General features: G+C 38.3%; 1 protein-coding gene across 4 annotated transcripts in view; it reads left to right on the plus strand.

The window, feature by feature from the left end:
• ptprn2 (protein tyrosine phosphatase receptor type N2) overlaps positions 1 to 27515 on the plus strand; it is a 612886-nt gene that overhangs the window by 179331 nt on the left and 406040 nt on the right. For all 4 annotated transcript variants that reach the window (XM_062984600.1, XM_062984602.1, XM_062984601.1 and 1 more), the window contains 6 exons: positions 1915 to 2032; positions 2591 to 2753; positions 11843 to 12290; positions 15510 to 15758; positions 18652 to 18692; positions 21125 to 21513. In XM_062984600.1, the coding sequence (XP_062840670.1) occupies positions 1915 to 2032; positions 2591 to 2753; positions 11843 to 12290; positions 15510 to 15758; positions 18652 to 18692; positions 21125 to 21513 (1408 nt within the window). The remainder of the gene's footprint in view (positions 1 to 1914; positions 2033 to 2590; positions 2754 to 11842; positions 12291 to 15509; positions 15759 to 18651; positions 18693 to 21124; positions 21514 to 27515) is intronic.

Below are 27515 nucleotides of genomic sequence, written 5' to 3' on the forward strand. Positions count from 1 at the left end.
ACCCCATTTTCTACTCTCTGGGAGAAATCCCAGTTAAAATAGAAATAGAAATGATGACATGGTTGTTTTCACTTTCTTTGTGATCATGGAAGCAGATGAGAGGATGGAGGGGAAGTAGGCCCACATATGAAATGGTAAACTATGGATTGCTACATTACTCTCCTTGTAACCTTTCCATGATATGGAGATCTTGTATAAAAAGATATTTTCATCCAATTAGTTGGTGACACAACTTTCTCTTTTCTTCCATCTTCTAGCATTGGTATGATCTCAGCAGTGTCCAATGTATGTATCTGAGGCAAATCAAGCTGGTTTTTTTTGTGAAATATAAAACAAATGTTTCAACATTTAAATATACAATGGATATGGCCAAATCATTTTTGTTTTCCATTCATTTTTAACAAATGCAAATTGATGCCCTACTCATTATTCAAGCATAGTTTCTGGCACATGTGAAATGGTCATATGATTTATAATGCCATTGTATGATGTGTACAGAACAATATTTTGATTATGGACGTATCTGAAAGAATAGGACCATCTCTCCAAACCATGTAGACATTATTTTAGTGCTAGTAAAACTGGTGGCATTCATGAAGTCAATTTTCATAGGACGCATGTGTGTGTCCTTCAGATTAACAGAACAAAGAAAATTAACCCAGCGATAACAGTATCAGTGATTAATATTTTGCTCTGTGTGCTGGGGTTAGGGAGGCGAAATGTCAGTAATTGCGATGATGGTATATATAGATACTAAATAATTATAGAAGCTTCAAGGTAGTGAGGCTATATAAACTAAAAGTGCTAATCATAACATTTATAAACGCAACAATTATTCTTGGGATTGTATCATTATTCAAAGTATAATTACTATATGATCAGTAGTGCATGTAATTAATGCATAATTGCTTGGAATTTGCTTCCACGACAACACTTTGCCCTTGTTTAAAGCTCATTGTCATAACATTTGTCTATAAAGAAGACACAAATTGGTCCCTAGATCTAATACCTACAGCCCATTTCAACTGTTTACATTAGATCAATGTTAGGGCCTTTCCAGACAGGCCCTATATCCCATAATCTGATTCCAGGTTTTCTGTTTTAAACTGGATTATGAGTCGCCACTGCCAGATAATCCAGGATAAACAGAAAACCTGGGATCAGATCCTGAGATGTAGGGCCTGTCTAGAAGGGCCCTTAGTCATGTCCAAAAATCCTTTACCTTTTCCTAAACCAGGTGTGGGAATGTTACTATATCGAACCACAATGGTCCTTCACTACAGACTATTCTGGTTAGGGCCGGTGGGAGTTTTAGTTTATGAACTTCTGTAGGGCCACACATTGCCCACAAATTAGCCTAAATGGACACCAACAAGTCACAATATTTGGAATATGCTGCGAGTCCTGAGAATTGCCACTCACCTTGGAAAACTTTCTTTGAATTATATATTGCTATTCAGTTCTGAATCTTCTTATCTTTTATTTTTATATTACTTGTTGCCATATACCTATTCTCTGTAACTAAACAAAAATAACCCTATTAAATGGTAAGGCTGGTTTATAGCTCCTCAGTGACTAAGACACACTAAAAGTCCATTAAGTATAATCTCCTTTTTAAATCTCATCATAACACCCACAGTCTTCTTGGAAGACAGCATCTTAAAAGCACAGGCATTTTTTGCATTGTATAGTATTTAGAAGGGTCTGATTAGCACAGTGATTTGCAAGGGAAGAAATCTCTGTGGATCTTCATTTAGCACCAGAAGAAAGTTACTAAAAACTCATTCCGCAGCTGAAACTTTTGTTGATTATATTTGCTTCTATGATGCAGAATCTTGGCTTGTTTTCTCTTCAACTTTTTGTTTTCCTAAACTGCCACATCCATAAAACAGTGTTTTTGCTAATATTTTCCAGGTTTTAAATGGCAAGATGATTATACACAGTACGTTGTTGCACATGAGCTCTCAAATCTCCATAAGATCCATGATTGGCACCCTGAGACGTTCTCATCAGAAGAGTCTGATTTACGAAGGTAAATGCTCTCGCATTTTATTTGCCATAATGCTGTTTTGTTCATGAGGATTTTGGAAGATGAAAATTTCACAAAATCCCACAATCCCAGATAGGAAGAAGGTAAGAAATGTGAACACGATTGATGGACTGAGTAGAAGATGCCCTTTCCAAAAAACAAAACCCTAATGCTAATCAAGGTGATCAATCACAACATTCACACTGACCTCCAACAGACAGATTTCATTCTCCCACCCTGGATCTTCCACAGATATAGAAACCTTCCTTGCTTAGTATTTTCCAATATACCTCACAACCTCTGAGGATGCCTGCCATAGATGTAGGCAAAACGTCAGGAGAGCATGCTCCTGGAACATGGCTAATATAGCCCAGAAAACACACAAAAACCCTAATACTTTCCATGTATTTACAAGGAATACTTTGTAAGTCTGACATACTTTAGTTTCTTGTATGCCTTTGCATATTTGAAAATTAAATATAATAATGATGGGATTTTTTGTTTTAATTTTAGTACATGATTTATTGTGTGAGCAACCTCTATTCTCATTTTAACCCATAGGACTTCAAAGCAAAGTCCTGAAAGCAACATGAATGTAGGCCTGGAAAAGGATGTGAACTTTGCCAATTCTCCTCAGCAATACCTCGCCTACCTGGATATTCTCTCCCAATCTGCAACTCCAAATTTATATTCAAGGACAAAGGGTAACAAAGCCACCATTAAGGTAAGATTTGGCGCGGGGAGTCTTTTCCATTCCTCTTTCTTGCTGATTGAGGTATACAGAAAAGAAAAGAAATTTTCAAAGCCTCTTAAAATGGGAATGATTTAGTAAGACATTACTAACATTGTGTTCTTCACCTGCCACTCAGTGTCAGAGGAAGGCATTGTGCATAGGAAACTGGTTGGCCGCAGTGGTTAAAATCAGGACTCCTCAGCAAAATTGTTGCTTAGTTCTGAGTACTGTCTGTTTAAGCTCCCTCTCTTTGATTACAAGTTGTAATTATAGTATTCTATTATTAACTTTATTATGTAGAATAATTGTATTCTGCTGGTGGAGCAAATGATCCTCAAGACATCATACAACAGACTGTAAACAATGCCCTTTAACACCCTTCTCCCTTGCACAGTCTAGTAACTTTACCTTCTGTTCTGCAGTCCTAAGGAAACTGGGAATTTGAATTAAGTATTCTTTCTAAAAGTGAAGTAGAAAACATCTTCATTGCAACAGATAGTTCTCTAGCCGGTCAGACACCTTTGTTTTTCTGGAAGACAAGGGAAGTGCCTTATTCCTTTGTCTGATGAGCCTTCTTTCTCTGTCCGGTGGCAGAGGCCAAAATATTCTTCCATCATTTCCACGCTCTTACATGTTGCTGTGAGATATATTGGGAGAAAAGTGGTCTTTCAAAATTAGTGATTTTTTCCAGGCCTTAAATACTCCCCCTTAGCATCTCCAAATGCAGTGGATTTGCTTGTTGCACCCTAACTGCCTCACACACAGGTTCAGAAAATGAACTAATGTTAGAGCTTTTCCAGCTCCAAAACCCCCAAATATACTGTTATATGGCACTGGCTAGAAGGCTGGGTTTGCCAAAAAAAAATTTTTTTTAAAAATGTTTCCGATACTAATACAGTTGCCTGGTCCTGGTTTAGGATTAAATTTAGTATAACAGAATCTTGTGTGAGAAGGGAGGAAAATCATACAGCTGTAAAGTTTTTTTTTTCCATGTCAGGAGCGACTTGAGAAACTGCAAGTCACTTCTGGTGTGAGAGAATTGGCCATCAGCAAGGACATTGCCCAGGGGATGTCCAGATGTTTTGATGGTTTTATCATCCTTGTGGGAGGCTTTTTTCATGTCCCCACGTGGAGCTGGAGCTGATAGAGGGAGCTCGTCTGTGCTCTCCCTGGGTTGGATTCGAACCGGCAACCTTCAGGTCAGCAATCCAACCTTCAAGCCAGCAGTCCTGCCAGGCCAAGGGTTTAACCCATTGCACTAATGCTTCTGGGGCTTATACAGCTGCAAACAAGAAGTACTGACCTGGAAAGAGGCAGTGCGTTGCCATACATATTTATAAAAACTGGTAAAGGGATGAACAGGGTCATAGAGTATAATAAAACGTTTAAGAACCAGGTAATAGGATTTATCCAAACTTCACAGAGTTTACATCGGTTTTGTATATTGTGTCAACTAGTCTCCAGAAATGCAAGTTCCAGGGATAAATGCTCTGGTGTTTTTTAACTGTTTGCTGGATCTTATATTTTTATATTCTCAAAGGGGTATTCACTCAAGTATTAGATACATGCACATTGTACAAAAGTATTTGAATTAGGGGGAAATGGAAAGAAATCATTTTCACATTTATCCTAAAATACTAAGCATATTAATTACTTCTTTAGAGGTACTCAAAAGTAATATGGGTTTGGTTATTATTTTAGGAGAACTATTCTAAGGCATGTAAGAGCGATTTTTAAAAACATGTTTGAAAAATGAATATATCAGCTGTGTGTATATACCAGTCAGTAATCATTCAAAATATATGGAACAAGACAACAGCTATCTCTACCATGGTTAAAGAGCTTGCAGAAATGATAAAATATGTTTAGGAATTAATTATCAGTGTCTTTTGCCCGCCAGTGTTTTTTTCCTAGCCTTTTTGAAACTCAGGTTTTTCAGTAGTGAGCCACTGAGTGTGGATGTCATTCTTTGAAGACAGTGGAAAGTGAGAATTTGTCCAAGAGGTATTTCAGTGATGCTGTGGATGTCATGTGAATTCATAAATAATCTATACAATGGAACTGTTTGGTGGGGAAGAGTGCCGTGATGACACCACTCACCAACATCATTATATGTTGCCTTGGAGACAGCACCCAGAAGTGTTGCGGCTGAAGAATGAAGAGGAGGAATCCTGGGATAAACATGCATGGAAAGCACACTGCGTTTTCCCCTCACCAAGCTGCCTTTTGAAAGAGACAGCTATAGTGATTTATACATTGTTTGGAGTGAATGTACAGGTTAAAAACAAAACAAAAATAGCTTATATATTAATATCAACTATATTACAAGTTTGGTATTTTTTAAAAAAATTAAGATTTAAAGCTAAGTGTAAAAAATAGCAACACAATACAGTAGAGTCTCACTTATCCAACATAAATGGGCCGGCAGAACGTTGGATAAGCAAAAATGTTGGATAATAAGGAGGGATTAAGGAAAAGCCTATTAAACATCAAATTACGTTATGATTTTACAAATTGAGCATCAAAACATCATGTTTTACAACATATCAACAAAGAAAGCAGTTCCATACATGGTAACATAATGTAGTCATTACTGTATTTATGAATTCAGCACCAAAGCATCGCAATGTATTGAAACCATTGACTACAAAAATATTGACTACTAAAAGGCAAACTGCGTTGGATAATACAGAACATTGGATAAGCAAGACTCTACTGCATATTTATACCTTGTTTCTTTGGGTATATCATTCCAATAAAGCCATGTGTTTGAGAAGAGCTGCGGTGATGCAATGGGTAAAACCCTTGTGCCAGCTTGACTGCTGACCTAAAGGTTGGGTTGCTGACCTAAAGGTTGGGTTGCCAGTTCGAATCTGCAAGATGGGTTGAGCTCCTGTCCGTCAGCTTTAGTGCCCACCAATTTTTTAAAATTAAGATTTAAAGCTAGGTGTAGTTTTTCAAAAACAAAAACTAGCAACACAATATATTTATACCTGTTCCTTTGGGTATATCATTCCAATTTTTTTTATCATGTCGGAAGTGACTTGCAGTATGTTCTCAAGTCGCTTCTGGTGTGATAGTATTGGCTGTCTACAGAGATATTGCCCAGGAGATGCCCATATGTGTTACCATCCTGTTGGGAGGCTTCTCATGTTCCCGCAAGCTGGAGCTGACAGACGGGAGCTCACCCCATCTCGCAGATTCAAACTGGCAACCTTCAGGTCAGCAACACAACCTTCAGGTCAGCAGTCCAGCCGGCACAAGGGTTTAACCCATTGCTCCACCATGTCTCCTACATCATTCCAATAAAGCCATGTGTTTGAGAGAACTAGATCACCACAGAGTCCACCATCATTTTAAGGAGGAAAATAATGTTCTAAACTGGAAATGAATTGAAATATTACCTTCTATTTTACAATGCAGGTTCAGTTCTCCCGTTCACATTGGTGCTCAAATATATTATTACCATACACTCAATATACTTGCTTTCACGTTATGTTTCTGGAGGAAAATAGTTCTGTGAATAGTTGAAATATAAGAAACAAATAGTAGGGAGCCCAGAATATATAGGCTCCTTCTCTATTTTTCTTCTGCAAAAATATAAGCATCCAAGTGAGGTTTCTTAGCAGACCAGCTGGTTCATTCCTTGCCATGCTTATATGTAGTTTTCCTTTACTATCCCGATTCCACTCCCTTTGATTTTTCATACTTTTGAGGTGGAACACAGTCTTTTATAAATTTTTTGTTTGGTTAGACAACTCAGACAAGTTTGGTGATGTAAACCACTTTTGGTATGAAAAAAAATCTTGCTTGTTGTTTTGTTGTTCACAGTGACTATGAACGGATATATTTCTGCAGTACATTTTTCCAAGTCAGCTAATTGCTGCAATTTTTGGAAAGCCTTTGGGCAAAAACCTGCACCACTCCATCCCTCTTCCAAGCATGAGTGGAAACATCATCTAACACAGTTGGGATACAAAGGTTTTAAAGGCAATTTTGAAAGGAAAAAGAGAAGTGCATTTTGAAAACAGCCATGTATTGCTGGAAATACAGCTTTTTTGCTGTTCCTTTTAAAACCTTTGAGTGTCATTCTTCTGCTTTCACAGAATCAAAATACTGTGAACGATCACAAAAGCTGAGTTTCAACAAAAATGCTATGGATTCCCAGACATTGTTATTAGAGTTGTTCTGTTGTAATCTACAGATTCTGTGTATCAGCCCTGAAAAACAATGCAGCCCTTTCTTTCAGCACCTTCATTGCTCACATCTTTGTTGGTCATGTCTTTGTTGTTTTATCCCATGATAAGGAGGTAGAATAGCATGAGAGAAAGAACATATATGTGGTATCATTTTGTGATTCTGGAAAGCATGGTGACACTAGGATAAGGAATTAAACATTGGCTTTCTATGCCGATCCTACAAGTAACTATGAACAAATTGTTTCCTGACAGAGATCAAGTACAATTTATAGAAGTTCAGAAAAACAAATTATAACTCTCCTTCAGGCATTTTGAGTGGCTACAATGCATCCTACTGTGGTTAGTAGCTAAATACTAACTTTAAGATTAGTTCTAGTTAAGGTAGTCAATTTCACTTTGGAAAGTTCAGTTCATAGTAAGAGAATGGCAATATATAATGTTTAGTGAAGGGGCCGCGGTGGTGCAATGGGTTAAACCCTTGTGCTGCTGAACTGCTGACCTGAAGGCTGGCTGAACTCCTGACCTGAAGGTTGGCAGTTCGAATTCACCAAACGGGATAAGCTCCCATCTGTCAGCCCTAGTTCCTGCCAACCTAGCAGTTTGAAAACATGCAAATGTGAGTAGATAATTAGATACCGCTTTGGTGGGAAAAGGCAAAGAAAAGCTCCAAAGCAATCTTGTTGGCCACATGACCAGGAGGTCACAATACAGGCTCTTCAGCTTGAAAATGAATTAAAGCACCTTTCCAGAAGCCGGAAACGAAAGAAGCCTTGCCTTTGTTTGTGTTTGTGTGTCTCATGTGATTATAATGGCATTGAATGTTTGTACATAAATGCTGTAATCTGCTCTGAGCCCCTAGGGAAGAAGGGCAAAATATAAATAAAGTATACTATTATTAAGTACTGTATGTTAGGTGTACATACACTCAGTCGTTAGATGTTTGCTCCCACATAATAAGACAAATTGACCTTTGGCCAAGTGCCAGGAAGCTGTGCTTTTAAAAGAACTGGGAGAAACAATAAAAGGTATATTGTTTGTCCCAAAAGGCACTTTTGTAGTTGTGTTTTGGGAATAATGCTCTTTAGCTAGAGCTTTATTTTGTTTTTGTGTGCGTTCAAGACATTTCCAACTTATGGTGACCCTAAGCATATGCCTATGGATCTGTTTGGATGCCAGTCTATAACAGGAAGGCTGCAGTAAGAGTCATAGAGAACACTTATCATGGTCATAAATAAGCACCACAAACTTCAGTAAAACGTACTCCTTGGTAAATATGTATAGGAATTTTCAGGCGGTTATGTTGGTCTGAATTTCATTGTCCTGTACCACACAATTTCTCAGATATTACCCATCCCCTTCTCTGCCCCAAGAATTACTCGGGTCATGATTAAAAATCTTGATACCTTTTCTAAAATGTATTCCTTCAGTAAACCATATTCTTCTCAAATTAATTTTCTGGGCCCCTGGATATTAACACGATGATGAATTCAGTTTACTTTTAAGACTAGCCTTTATATAAAGCAGGGGCAATAGCCTACCTATATCCCAGGGGATTTATAAAGTGTTTTGAAGATAATGTGGGAATGAAAAGACGAAGTATGCTAATTGCTAAGTATTAGCTTATAGCATGAATTAGAAGTGTCCCCTAATTAATGAGCAGTTAATCCTTGGAGGATATTTGACTGTAATGACTTGCTTTAAAATTTGTATCCTATACCTAGCTGATGTCGGGTTCTGAGAGGTGCTAAATGGGATAGATGGCACATTCACCTATTTGCCTGCTCATCTCCCATTTACCTCTCTTTATAGGTAGCTAAACCTGGCCCATGTCTAATATGGGCTGTTATGATTGATTGAGAATGGACCAAAAAATACCAGCATGGTGTAGTGTTTGAGGGTTGGATAGGAACCCACGTCTCAGACCTTGACTTGGTCATGGAAATCCATTTGACGAAATCATAGTCTCTCAACTTTAGGGCAAGGCAAGGGCAAAACTCTTATGAAAAAAATCAAAAAAGAAAATTCTGTGATAGGGTTGCCATGAGTCAGAAATGACTTGAATATACACAACATAACAAAAATATATGAGACAAGAACAGTTTTTGTAAGATCCATTTTTATCCTATGCCACTTATGGTTTCATGATATGTTAAGAACTTAATATAACTATTGGGTATTAACTGTGGCAACATTCAAGTTTACACCACATAATAGGACACCATACAGTTAATTAAAATAGATCAATAAGTGTATATTTCTGCAGTGTATAGAATGGACAAAGTCATAGAATTATTGAATCATAGAGCTGGAAGAGACCACATGGGCCTTCCAGTCCAACTCATTGCCATGCAAGAAAAGTACAGTCAAAGTATCCCCGATAGATGTCAATAGTATCCCCGATAGATGTTCTTTTGAACTACTCTACCTACAGTCATCATCATTGTTGTATTCAGCAAAACTAGATTGAGATGGGTCCATGGGTGCCATGGAAATTATGAAATCCTGAATTATTCTTGTGAATGTTCAAATCCTACAATGCTTTCAGTTCCGCTCTTAAGAAAATCTTGGAGAGTCAAAGCCAGGGAGACAAGTGTGCATCATGGCCAAATCCTGTGATGTCACATATTTATGTTAATGAATGTTTTTTCTCAATTTCAAAGTGGAAAAATTGCGGTGAAAAGGAGTGCTATTTTTAAAATGTCTGACCTAAGTAATTGTTGACAAAGTGATACAATCTAATGCTGTCCATGTTGGAATTCAGTGTAACAGAGAAAACTTCCCCAAAAGATAGAATTTCCACCCAGTAAAGATGCCAAGATATAGAGTGATGCTGGTGAGTGTCTATCATCATGGCCAATGGTAGCTTTCAATGGAGTCCTGGAACTTTCAGCTACATTTGTTTTTTAGGCATGTTCTCTTTCTATGATTTTGGACTGACTGTCAGAAGCTTTCCACTAGGCTTACTGCTGTTGATACCACATTTTTAATTAGGAATTTTCAAATAGTGTTGCAGGCTGCCAGAGCTGTGACCTGTCAAGCTGCTGAGAGACTACCCATCTTCTCTTGATACCAGCTTAGCCTGCGATTGACACTTGTACCCAATTTGTGTAAGGCTGCTTCAGGTGTTTGTGTTGCTCTTCCTCTTGATGGGCTTGTTTGTTTACAAGAGAATTGGGGAAATGGTAGCTCTTCCAATATTTTGAGCATCTAGACTCTTTTTGAAATCTATATTTGAAATCTATCCTAGATTAAGGAGGCATCCCTTTTGGAAATGGCCTGAGAAGGGTTTGTATATTGTAACATTTGTTCTCATTTTTGTTGGCTGCTTGAATTTGGTTGTGCTTTTAGAGTATCAGACTGATAGCCAAAGTGTCACACATCTAAATATGAGGTGCTTCAGCCACAGGGATAGGGCTTTCTAGCAGAAACTTGCACTTTGTGTTGAATTTCATTTTAGGATTTCTTAACCCCCAGGGTAGATGGGGAAACTAAAAACCACAGTTTAGGGCAAGTGTAAAAACAATTTATGTATGTGGAACTCTGTGGATGGCTTTGGGACCATGATGTATGACAGCTGTCACTTTCAGGTTTCAAGACCTGTGTTACATATAATGTTTGTACGTTCAACTCTAGCCTGTTATATCAATGCTCTATTATTTTCATAGTCTATAAAGCTGTAATGTTTAATATTTATAGACCCCTTATAGCTGAGTTCTCAATATGTGTCTGCTAATACAGCTCAGCCTTCCTATTGCTAAACATGGCATTGCATAGCTAGGCTTTATGGGGCTAAAGGAGGTGTATGAAACCGCTGCACTTCCATTCATGGCATCCTATGGGCCTTTGAATTCTGTGTGTCTTTTTAGGATACAGACAGTCCCCATATTGGACTTACATACAACTCGTAGTTAAGAATGGGGTTGAGATAACAGAAAGTGAAAGAAGTCTATCCCTTGGAAGGGAAATTCACTTCTAAAAGAGTTATCATGAGGAAAATATGTCTCCACTGAAACTTCATCACCAATTCCTGTTTCTACAACAAGCCAAATTTTTCAAATTCCAGTTATCACAGGGACAGAAAGTGTGATGAAATCTTCAGATCAGGGGCACAGATAGCAAAGGAAACATCACCGGAGTGTTAAATCCTTCTCTATGGTCTCCAAAGTTCACGTGTGTGTGTATATATATTGTATACGCGTGCACACACACACACACACACACACACACACACACAAATATATAGTTACAGTGTGTTGTCGAAGGCTTTCATGGCCAGGATCACATGGTTGTTGTATGTCTTTCGGGCTGTGTAGCCATGTTCCAGAAGTATTCTCTCCTGACGTTTTGCCCACATCTATGGCAGGCATCCTCAGAGGTTGTGAGGTACCTCTGAGGATGCCTGCCATAGATGTGGGTGAAACGTCAGGAGAGAATACTTCTGGAACATGGCCACACAGCCCGAAAGACATACAACAACCCTATATAGTTACACTTTTAAAATGTACCCATTCCAACTTTAAACTTAAGAGCAAACCTACAGAACCTACCTTGTTTGTAACTTGGGGACTGCTTGTAGTCTTTAAGAATTTTTAAGAGCATATTTTAGCCCTTGCATAGACAGTATATGGAAAATATATAGGAGAGAATCAGATGAATAATTTCCCCGTGAAACAGTCCAAATAAGCAAAAGGGTAAGCAGCATACATAGTTATAATTTGCAAAATCCATCTTGGAATAAGCTAATGTGAATTGCTTTCCTGTCTGAGCATATAGTTAAAACAGAAGCATTAGTATTCTATATTCTTATACTGTTCACATATTGACTGTTTAGAAGGGATTTGCGTAAGAATATTTCTAATAGAACTTGCCCTTTTCTTCTAGACTGATAACATCCCATCTGACAACATTATCAATTACATGGTGCAGAATTCTAAAGGAAAAACATCAACTCTCACCCGCCCAGCAGCAGCTCATTCAAAATATATTGGAAACTTCCCAGGGAGGACCTTCGGTCAGCCACAGATGGATAAGTTCCCACTAAAACCCGAAGAACAATTTGACCGAAAGGCTCTTTTGGCAGCATTACATGCATACATCACTCAGAAGGTGCAAGCAAAAAATCTTGGTGGTGGTGCATCTGTTAGCAGGACTAAAGAGTCATCCTCCTATAGGTTGAAACCTTCTCAGATTGACCATCTTGATGGAAAACTGTTTAAAGAAAAAGCAGGAGATTTTGAAATGTGGCCACCATTCCTACGGAGACCTGGATCTGGACTGGCATCTGGTTCTGTTCAGAGTGCTTTGAGAGTTCCTCTAACTCCTGTAGATGGTAAGGAATCTTTGTATGAGTGTTCATATAGTGTTCTAGACTAGAGGTTTTGTCAGATGCGCAGGTTTTGTCAAGTTCATCAACATCTATCAAAGATGCATGATTTTGTCATTCTCTCCATGAAATTTGGAAGAACATTGTATACATCTGATGAAATGGGCTCTAATCCAAGAAGCCCATATAATACTTGTATAGTAGAGTCTCACTTATCCAACGTAAACGGGCCGGCAGAATGTTGGATAAGCGAATATGTTGGATATTAAGGAGAGATTAAGGAAAAGCCTATTAAACATCAAATTAGGTTATGATTTTACAAATTAAGCACCAAAACATCATGTTATAACTTATACAACAAATTTGATAGAAAAAGTAGTTCAATATGCAGTAAGATTATGTTGTAATTACTGTATTTACAAATTTAGCACCAAAATATCACGATATATTGAAAACATTGACTACAAAAATGCATTGGATAATCCAGAACATTGGATAAGCGAGTGTTGGATAAGTGAGACTCTACTGTATTAGTCTTAGGACCCAACATAGGACTATGACTCTGGAGTCCAGGGTTCTCTGTGTCAGAGGAAGGGAAGGGCAAGCGTCTTCTGAATAAGTCTTGTCAAGAAAACCCTGTGATAGGTTCACCTTGGAGTCACCATAAATTGGAAGTGACTTGAAGGTACATCACAACAAAAGGTGCCACCAGGATTTATATTGTTTTTGTTTTTACAAACTAACACAGCTACTCTTTAGGAAATTGATAGCTTGCAGATGTCATTCTAATCCCCTGTAGAAACCTGAAATTTAATATACACTGTGTTTTGATGTGCCTCTTCTTACAGTCTTCTCCTGGTTGTTTTCCCCATTCAAAGTACAAAATCTATTGAGAAGTGTTGCAATGTAATCAGAGGTAAAGCCAATGCATATATTCCCATAGAACTATAATAGCCTTCATGGTGAGGCATCTGCCTGATAATAGGTTTCAAAAAGTACATTTTAGTGTAAACACAAGTCCAGGTGACACTGAGCATCTCTGGGACAGGACTGCTGCTAGAACAAACTAAGCCCATGCTGATTTCATTATCATGCACTGTCCTTTTTCACCTTGCTTAGCAGGCGTCTGCAGAAATAGCTACTTAACACTTACAGAGAACAATGTGCGGTAAAATGTATTGAAACTCAATAGTTTGTCTTTCACAGACGTAGCGTATCCTGAGATACCATGTTTGGATACAATATTGGGTGTTTAAATAAACATGCATAGAATACTTTATTTTTTTGTTCTATAGGTTTGGGTTCAGCGGCACAGGATATTTTAAATTTTCAGTCTCATAAATATTTTTGTTCTTTCCGTTCACCAACCAAGTATCTTTCTTAGCTTCCTGCCATGAATTCAGTCCAGTTTCTAGAGGTTAATGTGTCTTCTAACATATCAAATCTAGCACACTTTTCAAAACTGCTGACACTTGGGTCTGTGGTCGTTCTTGACCTTTTGGCTCTCATGGACAGTGGTTGTATAATAGCAGTGTTGTGTTTTTCCTGAGATGTCACTCACCTTTAACAAGAAGCTTATCTCCAGGAAGTGTTTTTTTTTATGGGAAGCATCCTAGTGAATGCCCAGAGTGAAAAACAATACACTTCAGAGAAGGCAGGCAGTTTCTCTATCTTCACATTATTTAATGAACCAGAAAGACCTGCCGAGAGTCTTTTAGTGAACTCTGGAGCAGGGCTGTTGGCCATTCATTTTCTCCAGTTTGAGTTCTTACCCTTTATTTTCATTTCGTTTGAGATTGGGACTATGGAACCCAGGGAAGGAGACAGGAGAGATAAGACCTGATAAAGGGAAAGGAAAGAAAGTGAGTTGGAAATAAGAGAAAGTGAAATGGCAGAGTTATATTCAGAGCTTATTTTTCAGCAGCCTGAGTTTTTGCTGGGCAACCAACTCTGTAGTGCCAGAATTAAACTAAATTTGTAGAGGAAAAATCCACCAAAAATACAGGTTATGTTAGTTTGGAATCAACTGTCTGGAGTCACCTGTGTAGTTGCACCTTGTATGTGCTTGGAGTAGAATAGGTAAGGACTGGTCATCACCTTGGTCAACTTCACTGCAGGTGATAGTGAAGTGGCAGGACATATGTCATGTCCAGAGACCACCATGTCATGGAGAACAGGAAGGGATGATAAGTGCTATCCCGTGTCCTGGGGCTGCCTGAGACTGGGAAACACACAATGGCAGTGAAAATGATTACAGTCAGTTCTGTCTTGAAACCATCCAAAAGTCATGGGATAGTCCAAATTCTGGGTCAGAATTCAGAGTATCCTGTTACTTTGGTTAGCATGGGTCAAGGCCGCCATACACAATAAATGGTCGGTGTAGATATGCTCCGGGTTTCTCAGTCTGAATGACATGTACCAATTCATGTCATGAGCAATAAGCTACAATTCTCTTGAACTCAACCTGTGACAATCCTTCCTACATTGGGTTCTGCTTCTCCTTACATCCTTAGAAGCTGCTGTTTTGGAATTTATAGAACTGAGAGTTTTGGCAGGAAGTGAGGGGATGAGGTGTCTAAGGATGCATGGGGTTACTGACAAAAATCTTATGTAATGGCTCTAGAAAGTTCCGAGCAGTGTACATGCAAGTGTAGATAAATAGGTATCTCTATTGAACCTTATTGGTCTATACACATTATGATACCAGGGCTTTAAAGCGGGCAGCCCCACATTTCTACCACCTACAGAATTCTTAGAAATGTAGTTTGGGAAGGTGAGAACCTCTGTAGCTGAGAATTCAAAAGGCCCTGCCCTAAACTACATTCCCCAAATTTCTGCAGTCAACAGAAATGTAGGGCTGCCCACTTAAAGCCCTGTGCCATAACGTAGTAGGACTATCTAACTCAGGACATATTTCACCACCAATTTATCCTAAACCAGGGATTTGTTTGCCTACTGAGACAAGTGATTTAATTGCTGATTTGTATAAGAAGATATCCTGAAAAATTAATAAAAGTTGAATCAATTCAGTAAACACATTTGAATAAGAAAAAAAACTACTGTAGTTTTTAGGATATATATTTGAATACAGATTAGCACTGAATAAGGTAGTCAGGACTGATAGATAATTAACTAGCTCCTTCTGAGACTGATGCTTTGTTTCTCTTTCCCTTGCAACAGCATTATACTTTTTATGAGTAATCAAGTTTTTTCTCCCTTCCCAAGAAATATTTATTCAAGACGTTCTGAGAGACCTAAAGAAATATCATGTGGATGTAGATAAGTTGAACCCTCCAGAGCTGGATGAGATGGCTGATATCATTGCTGATGCTATTCAAGCTGTTGATGTTGATGAAGAAAAGAAAAATGCTGCTGGGAAGCTTGAAGGAGACAGAGCAGAAAAGGGTGTGGATTCAGTAGGGAAAGGCGATGATTATGAAATGGGATTAATGAATAAAGGTCATCACATGCAAGGTACTATGTTAAAAAAAATCAGCTTTCCTTTATTTTAATTTCTAAAGGCTTTCGATAAAAGCAGTGTTGCAAACAATTGCAAAGAAGAAAAATATATTTTCTCACCTGCTTCACTGCTTGGCCTTTGAATCACACTCTACAACTGCCTTAATCCTGTCTATTTCACAGGCCCTTACAGGCTGCTTTGCTCCCATAATTATATTGTGTTCATAAAGTGGGTAGAGGGCTATCAGGCTGTTGCAACTTGTTCCAGATAATCAGGCTGGTGCAAAAATGGCTCCTTTGGTCTAAAATTATTTTGAGCTATTCTTGCAATTACCACTTACATCTCCCTAATTCAGAAGACGTACACATTGAGAGCTTGCGCATATTATATAGCCATTTTTATTCTAATTTTAATTTTATAGAGAATCAGCTCCATTCTAATTTCCATTACAATCTTGATTTATAGAGAATTTTAATTTTATATCAGGTTCTAAATATAGTTTAAAACGTAACTCCAGCTTCTGGGATAGGCAAGATTTTTTTGTTTAACTCAGGAATTGTTTCAGGGTCCATTAGTTTTACAATGCTGTCACATCTGAAGGCATTTTAAATAAGGTTTTATGTTAGATTAGTAAATCAGACTATTTTGGGCATGGAAATTGTGCACTGTGAGAGCTATTATGTGACCCTTAATTCTTTCTGACCAACCTCTGGGGCCCTGTCAGACCCCCAAGGACCGCCAGCCTTTAAAAACATGACTAAAAATGGAGAATTAATCCTCTAGAAGCCATCAAGGTTCTTCTGGCCTGAAAGATGGTATACTCCAATATTTGTTTTGGTTGCAACCCCATTTTGGTTCTTTTTGCTTTTCCCAGCAGGAGTGTGTATGGTCTACGGAGGTCCAGGAACTGAGAAATTGTTTATGTGTGTGTACAGCTTCTGAATCCACTTGGCTGCCCATCCTTGTACTAATACAACATAATTATTATACAGTGCTTTAAAAATAGTAATTGTACTTAAGAATAGGCTCTTTGAAATTGGTGAATTTAAATACGTTATGGCTAAATTTGGATCCACCTACTAAGTGTCAATTACATATTTATTATAAGCAGCTAATTCAGCATCCATGATAATAGGGCAAACCTAGACCTCATCTTTTTGAGGGAATTCATGATTCTCAGAGCCCATCTACACAGTAACTTTATCTCAGGAGCTCCCGGTTCAAAATGGCAGGTGGCTAGATGACCTCCCCTGAAAACACGGGAGGAATCGTTACGAAGCTCTAAAAACGAGAGATTTTTCAGTTGTAATGAAGCAGCAAGTCTGAATGTTGCAGGCAGAAATCTCAGGATCAACAGGTCTGTGTGCGGACCAGCTGTCAAGTTTCGGGTTTTTTTTTTTACCCCTCATGGAAAACCCACGATTCAGTGCTATCTGGAAGTACCCTAAGTTCCACAAGTTTGTACTTTCTGAAATGTTCTATATATCATCTATCCCAGTGGTTCCCAACCTTTTTTTTTTTTTTACCAGGGACCACTTTGAGCAGGGACAACTTGATTGGGGGCCACTGGACCCAGGGATCACTCTCCAACAATAGTACCAAAAGGGTTACAAATCAGGTTTTGGTCAACTTTAGATTAGATTTGGTTATTTGGGGTTCTGATTCAGAAAATTGCACGTACTGAACTATGGACAAAGCATGAGGAAGGACGGATCTGATTTTATGTTTGAAATGTATATTTTTAATTCATAATGTATTTTAATAGTTTTAACTGTTTTATGTGGTGTTTTATATTGTTTTGTATGGACATCTAATTGTTGCCACTGTTGTAAGCCGCCCTGAGTCCCTTCGGGTGAGAAGGGCGGGATATAAATGTGAGAAATAAATAAATAAATAATAATCCACATCAGCTCTAGTTGCTGATATAGAACAAATGCCATCCAGTAGTCACAGAAAACCATATTTAATAATCTAGAGCTGATGTGGTCTATCCAATGCAATGGTCAGCTCTGTGGAAAGGAACGGAAATAAAATTAAAAATTAGATAAATAAAGAGGAAGGAGGTTTGCGGACCAGATTTTGATTCTTGCGGCTTACTGCTGGGCTGTGGCCCACGGGTTGGGAACCACTGATCTATCCCAACTAACTGGTTAATCCTGCATTTAAATCCAGAGTTCATGGATTAGGAGTAGATGGAACATCTGCATTTCTATCTCTTACATTAAAAGTGTAAGAGATTGTTATTTCCCCCTTCCTTCCCCTCTCTTCCCTCTCTTTGTATATTTCTGTAATGGAAATACGATTTGAAGGGCTCTCTTATCTACTTTTTCTGAAAGCCACAGAGGAAAACTTAACCAAGATGCATTAAAATCCAAATACATCACAGCGACATATTCCCAAATTTTCCTGTTCCTAACTTGAGAGTGCACTCCTGTATCTCAATACTTACTAATGTGTTGCCACTGTAGCCTGGAAACCGTAATTTCTGTCTGTCTTAAATTAAAAAAATTCAGAACACAGATAGCTCCATTTTCCCTTAAAAGTGCATCAGCTGTAAATCTATTCTTCATTTATTACTGTAAACATTTTTCTGTACTAGAAGATGACATCATATTGATTATTTTAAGGTGCTGGTAAGCAGAGGTACATTCCTCGGACATACTATTGAACTAATTAATATAATGCACTCTTACACCACCGCTTCCATTGATCTTCCATTAGCAAGCTGTCAAAGCAAGCTGGAGTCAAAGTGACAAACCTGATCTATGCTTTTACTTTCCTCTTCCAACTACAACATCTTAATGTTTAATGTACAATAAAAAGAGTGCAGTCTACAGAAAGTAAAGCAGTGTCTGTATTAAATATGATGTTTTATGTTCCAAAGCATGGTTTTTTATGTTTCTACAGATGCGGGAACATGGAATAAAGGTGCCACAGACAAGAAGGAGGTAAGTTGTAGGTTTAGAGAAATATTCATATTGCACTAAATGTACTGGTGATGCAGACTGTGATAAGTGTAATTTAAATATCTAGTTTAGACATTGTTAAACATTGTTCATTATTTATTTGTTTATTCAAATAGATATACATTTGTAAGTGTTTTGCTTCGTAGAGTGCAATACTTTCTAGCTATTAGTGTTCCATAATCATTTCTCAGATAATATATTTTCTTTAGGGGGTTACAGTCTTCTATTTAAATAGTACATATAAAGGTATCATAGGCTCTAAATTAATATCTGTTTCCTTCTTGTCTACAGTCTTATAGGTTCCCCTATGTAAACTTTTAGTACATAAATCCATTTATTTCAGATGATATAAGTGCACCTAAGTCTGCCTTAGTTTGTCACCACTGACTTGATTGTTCAACAATTCAGCAGAACTAAATGCACACTTTACTCAGTAAATACTTTACTTAGGGTTATATGGCTACACTCATAAAGATGTTAGCACATTCAATATGAACCAAGGGGTGGGATTAGAATTGTAGTACCATGTATATATCAGACACATTAATCTAAATGACTTGGACGATGTGCAGAATTATTTTGTTTCCAATAAAACTATCCATCTGGAGAATCATCAATATCTCATCAGATAGTTCTTAAATGGAATGGACAGGTTCTCTTAAAATAGCATCAATTAAATATGATGCAAACATTAATGTTTGAAATTGTATCTAGAAGAGGGTAATGTGAACTCCAACTGGTGAAGTCATGCAGCTCAGTCTTCCATTCCTCCTATTTTAGTCTATGAGGCGAATGTTTAACTTTGTTACCGTGGCTGTTGTTCTTCCCTGAAAATCAATGCAATCATCTGTTTATCATGAGACGATAAATTCACAGTGCCATTTGCCGTCAGCACTAAAAATTGTATGTTAGTGGTATTAATGGGTTCAAACTACACCACAGCTAAATATTAAATAAGTATTTATATATAAAATCTAACTTTCATTTTGTAAGCTCATATAAAGGATGCTCATGTTTTAGGTTTCAAGGGCATACCCTGAAGGACTTCTTTGTTGTTTTAACATACAGAGACTTTTGCAAGAAGGAGAGCAACAGCATTAAAAACTGAATTTCAGGAAAAATACAAACATGCCTTTTTAAATTTTTTGTTGATGGCTTTCATGGCTGGAATCATTGGGTTGCTGTGAATTTTCTGTTATATGGCCATGTTCTATAAGCATTCTCTCCTGATGTTTCGCCCATTTCTATGGCAGGCTTCTTCAGAGGTTGAGAGATCTGTTGGGAACTAAGCAAGTGAGGTTTACATATCTGTGGAATGTCCAAGGTGGGAGAAAGAACTCTTGTCTGTTGGAGGCAAGTGTGAATGTTGCAATTGCCCACCTTGATTAGCATTGAATAGCCTTGCAGCTTCAAAGCCTGCCTGGGGGAATCCTTTGTTCTGAGGTGTTAGCTGGTCCTGATTATTTCCTGTCTGCAATTCACGTTTGCTATGTGTTGTTTTTTATTTACTGTCCGGATTTTAGAGGTTTTTTTAATACTAGTAGCCAGATGTTGTTCATTTTCATGGTTTCCTCCATTCTGTTGAAGTTGTCCACATGCTTTGGATTTGAAGGGCTTCTGTGTGTAGTCTGACATGGTGGTTGTTAGAGTGGTCCAGCATTTCTGAGTTCTCCAGTATTACGCTGTGTCCAGGTTGGTTCATCAGGTGCTCTGCTATGGCTGACTTCTCTGGTTGAGTTAGTTTGCAGTGCCTTTCATGTTCCTTGATTCATGTTTGGGCAGTACTGCATTTGGTGATCCCTATGTTCTCTTGTCCACAGCTGCATTGTATATGGTAGAATCCTACAGAGGTGAGAGGATCCCTCTTCTCTTTTGTTGAACGTAGCATTTGTTGGATTTTCTTAGTGGGTCTTCAAAGCAGCCAGGCTTTGAAGCTACAGGGCCATTCAGTGCTCATCAAAGGTCGCCAATTGCAGCATTCACACTTGCCTCCAACACACAAGAGTTCTTTCTCCCACCCTGGACATTCCACAGATATATAAAAACCTCTCTTGCCTAGTTTCCAACAAACAGACTTCACAACCTCTGAGGATGCCTGCCATAGACGTGGGCGAACCGTCAGGAGAGAATGCTTCTGAAACATAGCCATACAGTCTGGAAAACTCACAGCAGCCTTTTTAATCATTATGGTCTAAGAATTGTAGGAATTATACTTTAGTCTAAAATGCTTTCCATTCTCAACTCTTAACAAACAGGTAATAACATGTTTTTAATATGGAATTATCAATTCATCACCGCAATGTTAGTCTGTGGAATTCATAGGACTAAATTTGTGAATTACATACGGTTGTATTACTTTTAATCCATGTGTATGCTGGGAAGCAGAAATACCCAGTCTGTTGTTTTTATTGTAGGAGCAACATATGGGTACAAAACTACACGATTTCCTGAATGAGAATGTGGCAGCTGGAAACCTGCCTAAGGAGCCTTTGCCTAAAGAGATGTTCAAAACAGAGATAAAGAAATCTGAGGATTTAGATCTCTCCTCTTCCTCTGAGGAAGTGAAGGCTGGGATTGAAAACGTGAAGAGTGAAACATTCTCAAGGGAACTGATAGCTGAAAAGAAAGATGAATCAGAAGCTAACTCTAAAGAGCTGACTGAGCTTCATCATTGGATTAAGAATACTTTGATTCAGGATGAAAGCACTTATGAGGAAACTAGAAAAAAGATGGGAGAAGGCCTCCAGCTAGATGCAAAGTCTTCTAAGGAAGAGGAATACGGTTACATTGTGACAGAGAAAGAGTAAGTACATTCATGAAGTGTGTGTGTGTGTGTGTGTGTGTGTGTGTGTGTGTAAAATATATAAAACTGTTACCAGATATTCTTCATGAATTTAAAGTAATGGAGGGTCAATTCATTGGTCTATATCAGGGGTCCCCAGCTAAGGCCCGGAGGCCGGATGTGGCCCATCGAAGCTATTTATCTGGCCCTCACAGCACAAGGACAAAAGGGGTTTGGACTAAATGACCCAAGAGGTCTCTTCTTCTCTTACAACCATTATTATTATTATTATTATTGACACAACGATGTTGTATGACACAGCAAACAAGATAGATATGCTGGATTTTGTATCACAAAATCGCATTATTATTATTATTATTATTATTATTATTAACATTGAGGCTGGGTGGCCATCTGTCAGGGGTGCACAAAGGCAGAAGGGGGTTGGACTCAATGGCCCAAAGGTTCTCTTCCAACCTTCTTTATTATTATTATTATTATTATTATTATTATTATTATTATTATTGCTCGGTGGCCAACTATAGTCCGGCCCTCCAACAATCTGAAGGATCGTGAACTGGCCCCCTGTTTCAAAAGTTTGGGGACCCCTGGTCTATATCATAGTCTTGTTTTATTATCTACAGTATTATATCTGCCAAACAATTTAATGGAAAGTTACAGTTTTCATTTTCCTGAAATATGTAAAAAAGACAATTTGTCTCCACACATTGTCCTTTTATGGACTAGTGGCCTGCAAAGTGCATCAAGAACAACATTAATAGCTTATTTATTGTGTCAGAAACGAACTGAGGGTACAGTTGTACAGTTGTAACACAAACATAGTTAAAGACTTGGCATTATACTAAATGTCCTTTGACCAGTAGCTGACCACTTGGAGTGCCTCTGGTGTTGCTATAAGAAGGTCCTCCATTGTGTATGTGGCAGGGCTCAGGCTGCATTGTGGTAAGTGGTCTGTCGTTTGCTCTTCTCCACACTCACATGTTGTGGACTCCACTTTGTGGGCCCATTTCTTAAGGTTGGCTCTGCATCTCGTGGTGCCAGAGCGCAGTTGGTTCCACACCTTCCCAGTCACCCAGTCTTCTGTATGTCCAGGAGGGAGTTTCTCATCCGGCATCAGCCATGAATTGAGGTTCTGGGTTTTAGCCTGCCACTTTTGGACTCTTGTTTGCTGAGGTGTTCCTGCAAGCATCTCTGTAGATGTTAGAAAACTATTTCTTGATTTAAGGTGCTGGCGTGCTGGCTGATATCTAAACAGAGGATGGGCTGGAGATGTCACTGCCTTGGTCTTTTCATTACTGGCTGCTACTTTCCAGTGGATGTCAGATGGTGCAACACAGGCTAAACAGTATAATTTTTCCAGTGGTATGGGGTGTAGACATCCTGTGATAATCCAGCATGTCTCATTAGGAGCCACATTCATTCTTTTAACTTAACTTAACTTAGATGTGTTCCATGCTGGGCAAAAGTAGCAAAGTGCAAGGGCAGATGTCTTCACTGTGTCTGGTTGTGATCCCCAGGTTGTGCCAGTTAGCTTTTGTATGATATTTCTAGCACCCACTTTTTGTTTGATAGTCAAGCAGTGCTTCTTGTAAGTCAGAGCACAGTCGAGGGTAACTCCCAAGTATTTTGGTGTGCTGCAATGCTCCAGTGGGATTCCTTCCCAGGTAATCCTCAGAGCTTGAAATGCTTGTCTGTTATTAAGGTGAAAAGCACACACCTGTGTTTTAGATAGATTAGGAATCAGCTGGTTTTCCATGTAATAGGCAGTAAGAGCACCTAAAGCTTTGGAGAGCTTCTGTTTAACCATTTCAAAGCTCCCTGCTTGGGCGGTGAATGTCAGCATACGTCTTTGTAGATGGCTGATTTTTTTCACAACCAGAAGCGACTTGCAACATTAATAGTTGTAAATAGGTTTCAAAGTGTGAAATGTGAAATGTTTGCCTTTAATTCATTGTAGTACATATTCAAAATGTAACTTTTCTTTTAAGCCAGCCAAGTCTGTTATCAAAAACATACTTGTGTGGAAATATGTGTTGGTATTGTATCACAACTTTTAAGCTTTTGATCCCTGGTCACACCTTCCGATCTCTGAATAGGAAGGCTTTTAGATACAGGGTTGCTTTCAATTTTTGTTGCTGCACTAAATGCACGTTGTTTCTCTTTTCATATTTGACTCTGAACATGGCACCATAGATTCAGTCTATTCTCCATGAATATACAGGAAAGACCTACGATTGGCCCAGATCTGTATATCTCTCCATAGAGTCAACGGGCATTCTGAACTGTAAAGCATAAAATGGCCCTGCATAATGTGGATAACACAAAGAGAACAATATGGTTTGATGAAACTAATGGAGATGATTTGACTGATAGATTCTGACAAACTTTCTGTAGTGGTCTAATATGAAAGAAGCATGATTTGGTGACAAGTGACATTCACTTTTCAAACATATAAGAAGCAAAATTACAAAAAGTAACAAAAGAGGAATAGTGATAGGGACATAGACTAAGACCACAGAAGGTAAAGGAGCTATTGTATGGTTGTCATACAAATCGGTACATTTGTGTATGACTAAAATAGCATGGAATATATGTTCAGAGACCTAGAGCAAACACTTTCTAACTCTGGTAAATGCTTTATTTTTTTCATATAATGGGAACCTATGTAGCATGGGCATTCTTTCCTGTTACTTCCACAGTTCAATGATGTAAAGATACAAAGCTGTATCTTTTAAAAAAAACAGCAACATGGTTTCCATGGTTTCATTTATCTAATCTCCAAATACATTCCCACTCCCAGAAGTGTCTGTCAGCCTCTCAGGGTCCTCCAGTATTATTCTTTGGTAGGTTTCCAACTTTAGGCAATTTATAGAGTTCGCTGTTATCCACCATTTCAGGTATCCACAGAGGTCTTGGAACGTGTGCCTTGTGGATACAGTGGTCGCACTGTATCTCCATTTTAAATACCGTTTTTCCTAGCATCATTGAACTGCTGAAACCTGTACTTTCTGCTTGTCAGATTTTTATTAGCAAAGCTGTTTATAATAAAGGAATGAAATTGTTCCAGCAGAAACTAACTCTCTGTTGGCTAAATTAATGCATTGAGGTTAATAGCTTGAATTCTCTTTGTGAAGAAAGTGAAATCTATGATACAGTTAGAAAGACATTCGAGGTGATTCACTCTTGGATTCTTAGCCTTTGCTTGGTTCCAGACTTATGATCCAAGAAGCTATTTAAGACTGCATCACTGCATCGCAAAGACTTGAATATGTGAAATTATACCATGGGGCAGAAATAAATATTTCCTTGCTGGGACTTTTGAGCGGGGAGAGTGAAGGTGTGTGATAAAGGTTTGTCAGACTACAGTAGGAATATAGCCACAGGAGGGGCAAAATCTGAGCATTACCCCCATGTAAGAATCCTTGCCTCTAATGAATTTTTGTCAGTCTTGGAATGTCAAGCATAGCCATTTTTATATTTTCTGTGATCACATTCCATTGAGAATTGTGCTTGCTCTTTTTTCTTTGCATGCCTAACTGTATTTTTGAATGTTCAAGTGAAGTTCTTAGTTACTGATATATTAGCAATCCGGGAACTGCAAGAAAATTTCATTTAGGGAGCAGAATTCTAATGCAGACAAGGATTGGAGGGAGGGAATGCCTGCTTTTTGCTCCCCTGTAGCTATATCCCTGAATGGGGCCGTCTGCTTCACAGTAGGAGAAACAGTAATTCACTCCTGCTGTTTGTTGAGTGACCTTTCCAATCTTTTGAACAGTGTGATCTGTACTGATACATACTAATCATTGGCACTAGTCTTAGTGATGATTTGATAGCTTTTGTGTTGGCAATTGTATGGCAAATCATTCTGGGTCTTGTTTTTGCATTTTGTTGTGGTTAGAAAGCATTAAAATTGGCCATTTGTGGCATTCTCATGAAGATTTTTCTCTTCTTTAATGGCATGGATACTCTTCTCCTGGATATGGCAAATGTGAATATCTATATTCATGGTAAGAATGGGTTGGATCCAAAATTAGTCACATTTAACGGAGAATAAGTCTGAAGCAGGGGTTCTCAAACTTTTAACACAAAGGGCTGGTTCACGGTCCCTCAGACTATTTGAGGGCTGGACTATAGTTTGAAAAAACAAAAACAAAACAACGAATAAATTCCTGTGCACACTTCACATATCTTATTTGTAGTGCAAGAAATAATATTGAAAGAACTACACAATATTTAAAATTAAGAAATTAAAATTAGGCCCGGGCTGTGGCGCAAGCTGGTGAGCAGCCAGCTGAGACCAATCACTCTGAGTTTGAGGCCAGCTCGGAGCCTGCATTTGTCTTGTCTTTGTTCTATGTCAAGGCATTGAATGTTTGCCTATATGTGTAATGTGATCCGCCCTGAGTCCCCTTCGGGGTGAGAAGGGCAGAATAGAAATGCTGTAAATAAATAAATAAATAAATAAATAAATAAGAAAAAAATTAACCAAGATAAACCTACCAGTACTTTAATGGGAAGTGTGGCCTGCTTTTGGCTGATGACATAGTCACGTTAATTATAGTTTGAAAAAAATATGAACAAATTCCTGTGTATGCTTCACATATCTTATTTGTAGTGCAAAAATAATATTGAAATAACTACAGAATATTTAAAATTAAGAAAAACTTGAACCAACATCAATTTACCAGTATTTTAATTGGAAGTGTGGCCTGCTTTTGGCCAATGCCATATTCAAGTTAATTAGGATTGTTGTTGTGTGCCTTCAAGTTGTTTCAGACTTAGGACAACCCTAATTCTGAAATTTAGGGTGGGTAAATGACCTTGGAGGGGTCTGCGAGACTTAGTTTGGGGACCCCTAGACTGAAGGATACACTGATTAGAAAGAGTTGGCAGTGAGTTTAAATTTCTAAAACAAAGGAGGATACAGAAGTACACCACTAAATGTGGAAATATAACTAGATCTTGGCATTTGCTGTTGCTGTTATTAACTTTATTTATACCCTGCCTTTCGCCCCAAAATTTGAAGTCAAGGTAGCATACAATTTAAAATAAGGAAAATAAAGCTAAAATATATAATTACCATCATTAGAATAGAATTAAATAATTCAGAGTATTAAAGCAATTAAAATACATTTAATAATGATAACAACAACAACAACAATAATAATAACTTTATTTTTATACCCCACCACCATCTCCCTGAAGGGACTCGGGGTGGCTTACTTACGGGGTGAAATGCCCACAAAACACTAGTAGAAATACAAACAATCCATCAAAGCAAAAACATAATTAAAATAACATAATAACAGTCCAGATAAAATACAATTAAATAAAACATTAGAATATAAAACAGCAGCATAATGCTCAATCAAAACAATAATCAACAAACTTGGACATGACCAGGCTATAAAAGGGCCGGGCATGGGATAGTGCAAATACAGTAGTGTATCATAGAGCTGAGTACTGGATGAACTCCAGAGAGCCAAGTAATATTAGGGAACCTAGAGACTGGGCATTTATAACTAGGGACTAGGCATTATTAAATGCAAGCTGAAACATCCAGGTTTTCAAATCCCTGCAAAAGGAGGACAATGTGGGGGCTTGCCTAATATCTCCCAGTGGTGGGGGACACCACTGAGAAGGCCACCACTGAACATAAACAATATGGCATCCTCAAGTGTCCTTTTCTTTTCAGTTCTAAAACTTTTAAAAGTCTCCCAGAATGATAATGTTTTTGCTGCTGATGGAATGACAGCCTGGAGGTGGCTGTTCTGGTCTCTCCAGGAAGGAGGTTCTTGCAGCCACCAAGAAGTTTCTGTTTTGCATCACTACCAAATGTGTCTTTGAAGGTAGTGGGACTAAGAGAAGGGTGTCTCCTATGGATCTCAGGACCAAACAGGCTCACATGGGGACCTCCAGACTATCATATAGCCAGGGCTTAGGCTATATGGGTGTTTACAACCAGCACTTTGAATTGTACCTGGAAACAGACCGACAGAGTG

Source organism: Anolis carolinensis, chromosome 6 (genome assembly GCF_035594765.1).
Source record: "Anolis carolinensis isolate JA03-04 chromosome 6, rAnoCar3.1.pri, whole genome shotgun sequence".
Classification (NCBI taxonomy): domain Eukaryota; kingdom Metazoa; phylum Chordata; class Lepidosauria; order Squamata; family Dactyloidae; genus Anolis; species Anolis carolinensis.